This window comes from Limulus polyphemus, unplaced genomic scaffold (assembly GCF_000517525.1).
Source record: "Limulus polyphemus unplaced genomic scaffold, Limulus_polyphemus-2.1.2 Scaffold1054, whole genome shotgun sequence".
NCBI classification, from domain to species: Eukaryota; Metazoa; Arthropoda; class Merostomata; order Xiphosura; family Limulidae; genus Limulus; species Limulus polyphemus.
The window spans coordinates 106331-116026 of NW_013666664.1; the positions used below are offsets into that span (position 1 = coordinate 106331).

Sequence of the window (9696 nt, forward strand, 5' to 3'; positions counted from 1 at the left end):
TAAATTAGGGACGGCTAGCGCAGATAGCCCTCGTGTAGCTTTGCGCGAAATTCAAAAACAAACAAATTTTTTCTTCTAAATATCCTCTGTTCCTTTGGTCAAAGTGCACTCAGGCTGATTCAATTACTTTAGAACCACGATTTTACGGAATAATACTTCTTATTATATCTTTTTCTACTGTTAGTTTTACTCTAAGATATTAAACGTTATGCCTATCACTTCTACGGTAGTTAACTTCACGCCGAACTTTTCCTTGCTCGTAACTTTACTCACTTCTGCTATTGCCTATCTGCTGTTTCCGCTCGTCTCACTCTATCTATATTGTTGCGTCAGCGAGGTCACGCGACTAGTGTCACGCCACTTCTTTCTCGAACTATCGGGAGATTACTAGATTGAGGGTAGTCTGGTATATATATAAGAGGGTGACAACGTGACGAAACAATGTGTGTGTAGGTAGTGAGTAATGGATCTGCAGTCACAGGGTATTGTTGAAGTTAACGTTCATTCGTTATAGTTTGTTATAGCGCGACTGTTGAAGTTGAGTGTATCGTAAAGTTATATTCAGAAAGAATAAACCAGTTTTATTAAGTAAGGACTTGTGTCGCTAAAGTTTCGTCGGAACGAAGTTACGGAAAGTTAATTAACAAACGGAGACGTAACAATATGTTTATCATTTAATCATCTGCCTACCTTCTTGAAATCTCTATATCCTCGACGTCAATGTATTGCACGCGATGTTCGATAGTCTCAACATCAATGGATTATAAATACAACTACCTACAATCCTCTGCTTTTAACTCTTATTATAAAAAAAATAAATAATAATAAAATATTCACTCACAAAATAAATTAATCAATAATATTTAAACTAATCAGTTGTTTATACCATTACAATAATATATAAAATTACCGCATTCTTTTCAACTGACAAGTATGATGTAGCCCCAGGAATACAACTCCCTTGTTTTGAAATGAGAGTGACCATCAGTTATGTGGGTAGCGTCTGCGTTCTGAGAGGAATGCCATTGTTGTTATTAATATATAATACCATGTCTTCTCAGTCTCAAACAAGAGAAGAAGATTTAAGATATTAAACATCTCTCCGGTAAAGGTGCCACACTATATACTCGACTTTTAACTTTGATTTTGTTGGATATAAAGATTGTTTCGATGTGTGTAACTTGTGTCAAGTTTCTTTTTTCTGCATCAAACTCAGTCAACGTTGAGTATTTGTATCTCGTATTTATGGTAAACCTACGAAGGTTATCTGCCTAACTTTGAGCTATTAACTAGAGGAAAGGCAACCAGTTAGGAGCATTCTACTCACCATCCATGCTAAGGAATTGACTGTCATTCTTATAACGAACCTACAGATTAAAGTTCCGGGAATATTTTCTGCGATTGCACAGAATTGAAAACCTGAAATCTAGAGCTTTTTCCACAGGGCCAGTCTGCGACCGTCGAACTTAATGAATTCAAATTTTTATTCCAGAATATATTTTATTGAGAACCTTCTGTTATTTTGAGGGAGAATAAAGAGGATTGAGAATGACAGTGTTTAACTCTAATACTTCTAAAATGCGCTTATCTGAAAATTTAGGAAATATTTTGGTTTCAGTACAGTATAATTGTTTTCTTTACTACTTTTACTTTAATCATATAATTCACACAGATGTAAAAGAGATTCAACAGTTAAGTAATTAAGTATCTTATTATTATCTACTTTTTTTATTTGTATTCGATATTCTACTACGCCACTGGTGCCGCTGTTGTACAATTGGCGTTTTGACAAATGTATGTTTTCTATAACAGGTTTTTTGGATACTTTACAACTTGGAAGGAAAAAATGATATGAGAGAAACGAAGATTTCCTAACATCTGAAATATTGTTTTTGTTATGAATCTGTTTGTTTGTAAATCTATGTTTGCCTAAGACACTAGGCTTAGGGTACTTGAATTTGAAAAAAAAGTTTAGAGAAGAAATGTTAATCTTTTTAGATTGAGATTAAATAAATGCACGTTTGTACTGTAGTATAAATCAATAGTCGCATTTACTGATTTAACCTAAACAACTTACTGAATAAGCTGTGGCCAGTTTTGTTAACTACGGATTACATGTTTTAGGGCTAAGATAACGCTGAAACAGTGAAAGTGATATCTATAAGTTGTATAGAATTTTTTTAAAGATAATTTACTGTATTGGAACAGTTATTGTTTACAGCAAAAATTACATTGCTTTTTCTACATTTAACTTTTAAGATGACACCATCTGTGAAAGCATGAGCATTAAAATAAATAGTAGTTATAGTGTCATAATCCCAAATTAAGCCATTTAACTTATTTTTTTGGAGAATAAATATCCACTTTTCTGTTTTCTTCTCAATTCAAGAAACACTTTTATAATTCGACCATTTAAAAATTTAAATAAATGTTTATAAATTTAATGATGCTGAAAATTTACAAACCAGATTAACAAAAACAGTTTATTTGTTTAGAAAAAGTAAAATTGTGATCTTTATTTTACTGTTAGAATTTTTAATTTTGTTTAACTTCTTTTTTAAGTTTAGGACTCAGTTTACATTCAGGAAGATGGATGACACTACAAAGCAAAAAACAGGTTCTTCTCGAAGAGAAGTGAGCATTAAAAAGCAAAAGAGAATTTTTAAAATTATTGTAATTGGTGATTCTAATGTTGGAAAAACATGCCTGACATTCAGATTCTGTGGTGGGTTATTCCCTATGAAAACAGAGGCAACAATTGGAGTTGACTTCAGAGAGAGAATTGTTGAGATTGAGGGAGAAGAACTTAAAGTAAGTAAAGTTTTGTCATTATTCTAAAACTGACTAGGTGAATGTGGCCTTTACGAAAGTATTATTCTTGTTAAATATACATCGTTTTGGTCATATGTAACTTATATTATGTTCAAATAATTAAAGGAAGTTCTATAAGTATAATACATATCTCATCTAATAATATTGCATAAAATTATCTATTCAATTACAAAGTTACAAAAATTGGTTGTACTGATATTCTTAAGGTGAGCACTCATTTATCTTGTGATACTCCTGCACTTACCTTTAACACTGTTTACCACTTTGAAGCTTGTTGTTCTAACTATGAAGTCAAACTCATCTTAATTGTGTGTCAGAATAATTGAACTGTTTTTTAGGCTTTGAATGTTTTCCAGTTCCTTTTTATAACTATCTAGTGAATGTTCTGGTATACTTCTGATAACATTTATAACAAACTTATTCATTAAAAAACATTGAAATATTGTACCCTGGATATTTCATCTATGTATTTGGAAGGATGCATAGTCTAAAATACAGTTTAAATAAATACTGAATTTAAACTTGGAAAGTGGATTGTTTTAAACAGTATTTTGGAAACACTTCATCACTTGTCATACATGCTCTCGAGTTATTTGTTTTTTTTGGCAAGGTGTGATACACAGTGTTATCAAATTACTATTAGGGAAGATACAAATTTCACTATTTACAACTGGCAAGCAACAACAATTATAATAATAAAGTATATACAAGTGTGCAATGTTGTTAAATTGTTCTTGTTCTGCAATATGTTTTCTTAATTTAAACTTTTATTTTGATATTTTTGTACATTGACAAGTGAAATGAACCACTCTCGTGGAACAAACATAGAGTAGAAGTAGTGAGAAGTTGCTACATGCCTAAAAAATTAGTAGGAAATTATCTTATTCATTGGCTGTTCACACATATAAAAACAAAAGGAAAAGTTGTAATTACTGTTTTAAATAGATTAGATAACTCCCATTACCAAATATTAGACTGTATTTTCATGAAACAGTCTTGTACTTAACTATTACAAATACTGATCAGGCCTGTAGTACTTGCAGTTCTTCTTCATTAAGAGTATAGTAAATAGAACAAACCTATATCAAGTATTGAAGGTGAAACAATATTCTATCAATGCTGATCTGGTATGATTCTATTCTTCAAAATTTGAGCAATTCTAATGTAACTTACTGGTCCAGTCTCCTTGAATCCTGATTACCTTATCGTTGTAACAAAGAGAAAAACTTCATTTTAGCATGGTACCACTACATTTAAAATATTTGTACAACTTTGTGTTATAAACTATACGTGTTCATAAAGGCCTGTAAGTTAATCAATAGCTCCGGCACTTGAAATCTGTTTAATTAAACTAGAAAATGCTGTAACATTCATATATTAAACCCTTACACTGAATTTTCACTCCTTTCCTCTAGCCATTATTTTAAACTTTTCATCATACATTTTAATTTGGCACAGTTTTAAGAAAATATATGAACACTATGTTTACAGTATGCAGTAAGAAGTATTAATTGAATAAATGAAATTGGCCATGTTCGAAAAAGCTTGTTTACTTTTATAGAATATTCTGCTTCGTTATGTTATGCATGTGCTTGAAAATGCATTACACTGTTTGTAGCACTTTTCACTTAAAGAAAAATACAGTATCCAACTAAAAACTTGGATGTAATATAAAGGAAAAAAATGAGAAAAACATAGAAATCAATATATTTCTTTTGATTTAATTTTTTATTATTTCTGTTTAATATATTCTTTACTTGGATCATGATATAGTTAACTACAGTACTTTTTCCAGTGTTTTTTTCTCCTACAGTAATAGTTCTGATAAAATAATATTTAATTAAAATGTATTCATTTTTAGTATGACTAGAAGTGGGAACCAAGATATATAACAAAACCTTATTACTGCCATATGATTATACCAGTATCATGACATTTTACTGCCAACATATGACTGCCGCAACATTTTCTTGCCATAGTAAATGACTGCCGGTGCATTTTACTGATGGCAAACAATTTCCTAGCACAGTGAATGACTTCAATCTTAAAAATTACAGTGAACTAATAAACTATTGCACTAAACTTGATTAAAAATAAAATAGAATAATAAAGTAATTGAATAAGTTGCTGGGAAAAAGGCTATCACTATACAGCAAGTATGGGCACTATTATTCGTGTTTATACGGGTACAAATTTTATGATGTAATTTTTTGTGTTCAAGGTTTTTTGATATTATAAAGGTCGATTTCATAATATTCCAATAATATAATTTCTATACATTCAGAAAATCTTAAAATGAAGTAATTAATTGCTCCATCCCTTTGCCGGCAGGTGTCTCTGTACAGTGGTACTAAGCTACAAATTTTTGCCCAATAATTGGAGAGTTGTATTAAAAAATAATTTCATGCTAGTTGAAAAATGTTAAAACACTTGCATCTATAAAAAAGTATGCATTTGTATGTGCTATATTTAAGGTATATTAAAATGCTACTGCATCATATAACTAGTATCCAAATAATAGTTTTAGGTAGCAAAATGCTACCAGATATATGTTAACTTCAAACCCTGAACTAATACATAACTTGGGTTATTTGATCTCTGTGTTTCAGCTCCTTCACAGCTTACACTCTTCCTTTGTCCCTGATTAAAATAGGGCCATCTGTTTACTTTTATTTTTGTAGTAAACTTTTCATGTATGCAATTAAAACTTTAAGTATGATGTTGTTTGATGTTTATAATTTAAAGCTAGGTAATCCTGGCATCATAAATAGCTTGTTCTTGAGATATAATTGTCACAGAAGTTTGTTATCATGTGGTTTAAACATCAAAAGAATAATATTACTAGTAGAATTACAAATGTTTTAAGTAATATGTTTCCTAGTCCTACTTATTATATTATACTATCTAGTTAGTGTTTTCAAATCAAGTAGTATATTGTTCAAAATAATGTGTGACCTAAGAAATGGCAATATGAAATATTATCATTAGAAATTTTTAGGTATATATCATCAGTTATAGTTACAAATAAAACTGTATACAAGTAGTATACATTTACAGTAATTTATTAGACCATACCTAACTAATTAGATATTACTTTGTATGCTAAGTAGTACAAGTGTACTGTATAATGAATATAATTTTTACTACAGCTACAACTTTGGGACACTGCAGGCCAGGAAAGATTTAGAAAGAGCATGGTTCAACATTATTATCGCAATGTTCATGCTGTTGTATTTGTCTATGATGTTACTAAGATAGTTTCATTTGAAAGCTTATCACATTGGATAGAAGAGTGTGATCAATATCAATTAACTACAACCATTCCACGTGTCATTGTTGGTAATAAATGCGATTGCACAGATAGCATTTCTGTTAACACAAATATGGCTCAGAAATTTGCTGACCTCCATAACATGCCTCTTTTTGAGACTTCAGCAAAAGATGACAGTGAAGCAGACCATGTGGAAGCGATCTTTATGACAATAGCTCACAAGCTGAAAAATTCCAAACCAATGATGTCCCCACTATTGCACAAACAGGGTACACTTGATGGCACTGTTTCACAGTCTAGTGGTGTTATTTCTGTTGGAAAATCTCATGCTAGAGAGGCAAAAAAAAGTAACTCAGTGGATGAGAATGAATTATGGTGTGCTTGTTGAAATAGTATATTATTTCATAAGTCAGCATTCTATTGATCTATTACCATAAACACTTATTGGAAACAGTGAGGGCTCCTGACCTTATTTTATGGTATCTGCTATTGAAATTGTATCTTGATATATAGAGATTAATAATAGAGACACTTTTTTTTCTTCAATGAGATCACTTGGCAAAACTTTGGAAAATGTTGACTTTTTACTCTAGTAGAACTTTTTAATGCTTTAATTCCTTACAGGTAGAACAAGGCCTTTATCAAAATACTAAGCTGAAACTTGAAAACCATTAAACTGTCTGATGGAATACTTTCTGGAGGAAAGTTATCATGAATATATTTTATTATGGTGAAATGAAATTTCTTCAAGTTCTGGTAACTAAATTGTTAATGATATTGTTATGTGTTTAATATATTTGTCACTGTTTTCTGTGTGAGATTGTGCACTACCTTTATTCTCAACAGAGGAATAAAGAAAAGCCTGGTCATTCCAGTTTTTTAAACTGTCTACAAAAGTAATTTTTTTTGTCTACTTTCAGTGAAGTAGGAACTATAGAAGGAAAGTTTTTTGTATTGGATGAACTTTGAGTTTCATAACCAAGACTGACAAATCCTCTTAAATAAAATATGTTTAGCAAACAAGAGTCATGGCTTTGTAGTCTGTCAAGGATTTCTAATCCAGAACCTGAGAATAAGTTGACTTCCAAATAAATGAAATAAGAAGTAGAAATAATGATTTTGCTTTTGAGAAGCACTTGACAAGATATAAGATGAAGTTTTGTGTAAATTGGCATATCAGAGTAGTTGAAAAGAAAATGAAAAAAGCTACTAAACCTCCTTAATCCTTGCATTACCAAGATATCAAATACATGTACTTATATAACTAACATTGGTACATCTTCTGTAAGCCTATTTTTATTATCCATGGAACTGTTATTTAAGTTTGGTGAATTATAGTTCTTATAAAGAATTTGTAAAATTTTTTAATAGGAAAATGTTATCTGTGTGTATACATTGTATATATATATATATATATATATATATCAATATTAGTAATCAAAGGATATGATAAAATCAACTTTTCTTTGACTTTGATAAAAATACACTGCAACTGAATCACTTACTTTAGTGGGTTTAGAAACACTGCTACAATAAAGAGCATGGTTTAAGAAAGTAAATAACACTAGTTACAATGGTAATAAAATCTAGGAAAACTTTGATTTGACACCTAGATTTTATTACCATTGTATCTAGTGTTTTTTACATAAACTTTGTCTTGCATCTTTTGTGCATTTTTTTATATATATTTTTTGTGTTTGTATATGTAATAAGAAGCAGTTTACTAGCAAAGCTGACTTGTCTTCCACACAAAACTAGTATTAATGATGAAAAGCAGGGTGACTGACACAAAACAATATATGTGTTGGAAACAATAAAATGATATTGAAATTATATTGTTATTTTTTAAAAAAGAAATGACAAAGACTTGCAGACTCAAATTTTTGAAAACAATTTGTAAAAAATTGTGATGAGATACTGCATACAGAATGAATTAGATAACTCACATGTAAGTACTACTACACATTTAAACATCTCTGCCACTGGCTACTCAATGTTAACACACACACACACACACACACACACACACATATAACAGTATAAATACAATGATTAAGACTAGTGTAGGAGTTAAGCATTTGCAGTTTGTTAGCTGTAATGGGTGCAAGGAGTGGGTTTTAGTTTGGAACTCATGACTGGAATGTACTTTTAAAGAAGCTAGTAATGAAGATGTACAATTTTTATGTTGAGTTTGTAGGTTGGAGGAAAGTTAGAGGCAAACATGATTAAAGTAGGTGCAATAGATAAAGAGAAGTGTTGATTGTGGGAAATGGCAGCAAGATTTCAGGAGGAGCTTAAGTTTTTACCTTCAAGGGATACATCAGCTAACAATGACTAAGAAAGTTAGAAAGAGTACTGTTAGGGCTGAAAGTGGTGAATTTAGTTATAATGAGCCTATTCTGTTGAGAAACAAATTTCAGCCCTTGGCTTATGCAGCTGGGGAACTACTGGAGGGAAGGAAAACAAAAGTATCAGAGAAGGATGTGGATGATAAAGAGGTTGTAGTTATAGGTGATTCCTTGATAAGGCATGTGGATATAATATTCTGTGGGGAAAATAAGGAGAAAAGAATCAGGGCACAGGTGGAGGATATAACTGACAGAGCAAGAGAAATAACAAAGGGGACTAGCAAAGATGCAGTTTTAGTAATGCATGTAGAGGCTAATGATGTAGGGAAAGGTAGGTCAGAGGAGCTAATTAATAAGTATAAGGGGTTGATAAAGGCATTTAAAGAAAATGGCCATAACTTTAATTTTGTCAGGGATACTGCCCAGAATTAACTGTGGGGATGAAGTTATAAGTAGGTCATTAGGGCTAAATGCTAGGCTTATGTTAAATAGGTAAGGATGAGCAGATTGGCTGATTGAGCTTGTGGGAACAGTTCAGTTGGAGAAGAGAGCTTTTTGCAATGGATGGTTTACATTTAAATAGAGTAGGGGCTGGCTCGTTTGCTAAGGCTATTAACTCAGATGTAACGGAAGTTTTAAACTAGGACTAGACAGTGGTGAGGGCCAGGAAAAACTGAATGCAAAAAAGAATAAGAGGCAGAGAAAAGTTTAGCATAGGAAATGAGTATAGAAGTAGTTATAGGGATAGGCTTAATTGTTACTATTGTAATGCTAGAAGTATAAGAAATAAAATAGATGACTTTAGAGCACTGGTAGGATTGGAGGGTTTTGATACAATGGGAATAACTGAAACATGGTTAAACATAGATGATTTTAATGACAGAATTTTATTTGAAATACAGGGTTACAGGCTATTTAATAAGGTTAGAGTATTAAAGAGGGGAGGAGGGATGGCTTTTTATGTAAAATGTAAGTTACATCCTGTTTAAGTTGAAGATATCAAAGATAATAGCAAAGAGATTGAATCCATGTGGATTTCTATAAGTGGATATAAAAGGAAAAGGCTTTTAGTGGGAATTTGTTACAGATGATACTGATGAAATTAGTGAGAAACTTTACAATGAGATTAAGATTTCAGCTGTTAATGAAGTCATGATTATGGGTGATTTTAATTTCAGGCATATAGATTTGGAAACACTAGAGTCAAAACATGAGGGAGAAAGGTTTCTAGAAACTGTTCAAGAT

At 31.2% G+C, this 9696-nt stretch overlaps 2 protein-coding genes across 9 annotated transcripts in view; one reads left to right on the forward strand and one right to left on the reverse strand.

The window, feature by feature from the left end:
• The window catches only part of LOC111086377, a gene marked incomplete at its 3' end in the record, with an annotated part of 167971 nt that overhangs the window by 88587 nt on the left and 69688 nt on the right, over positions 1 to 9696 (reverse strand). The gene's annotated exons all lie outside the window — the stretch shown is intronic.
• On the forward strand, positions 1771 to 8415 carry LOC106461892 (putative Ras-related protein Rab-33). Of its 8 annotated transcripts, none has more exons than XM_022388981.1 (3): positions 1771 to 1794; positions 2568 to 2811; positions 5982 to 8415. In XM_022388981.1, coding segments are annotated over exons 1-3 (756 nt in total). In that variant the 5' UTR covers positions 1771 to 1792; the 3' UTR covers positions 6492 to 8415. The 8 variants fall into 8 exon arrangements, with proteins under 8 accessions (XP_022244689.1, XP_022244695.1, XP_013777213.1 ...); XM_022388987.1 differs by having other exon boundaries at positions 1786 to 1794; positions 2563 to 2811; XM_013921759.2 differs by lacking the exon at positions 1771 to 1794 and adding an exon at positions 1802 to 1948 and having other exon boundaries at positions 2563 to 2811.

Coding starts and splice junctions, on each gene's coding strand:
- LOC106461892 (XM_022388980.1), top strand. Junction 2,812..5,981: donor TTGAGGGAGAAGAACTTAAA/GTAAGTAAAGTT, acceptor TTTTTACTACAG/CTACAACTTTGGGACACTGC.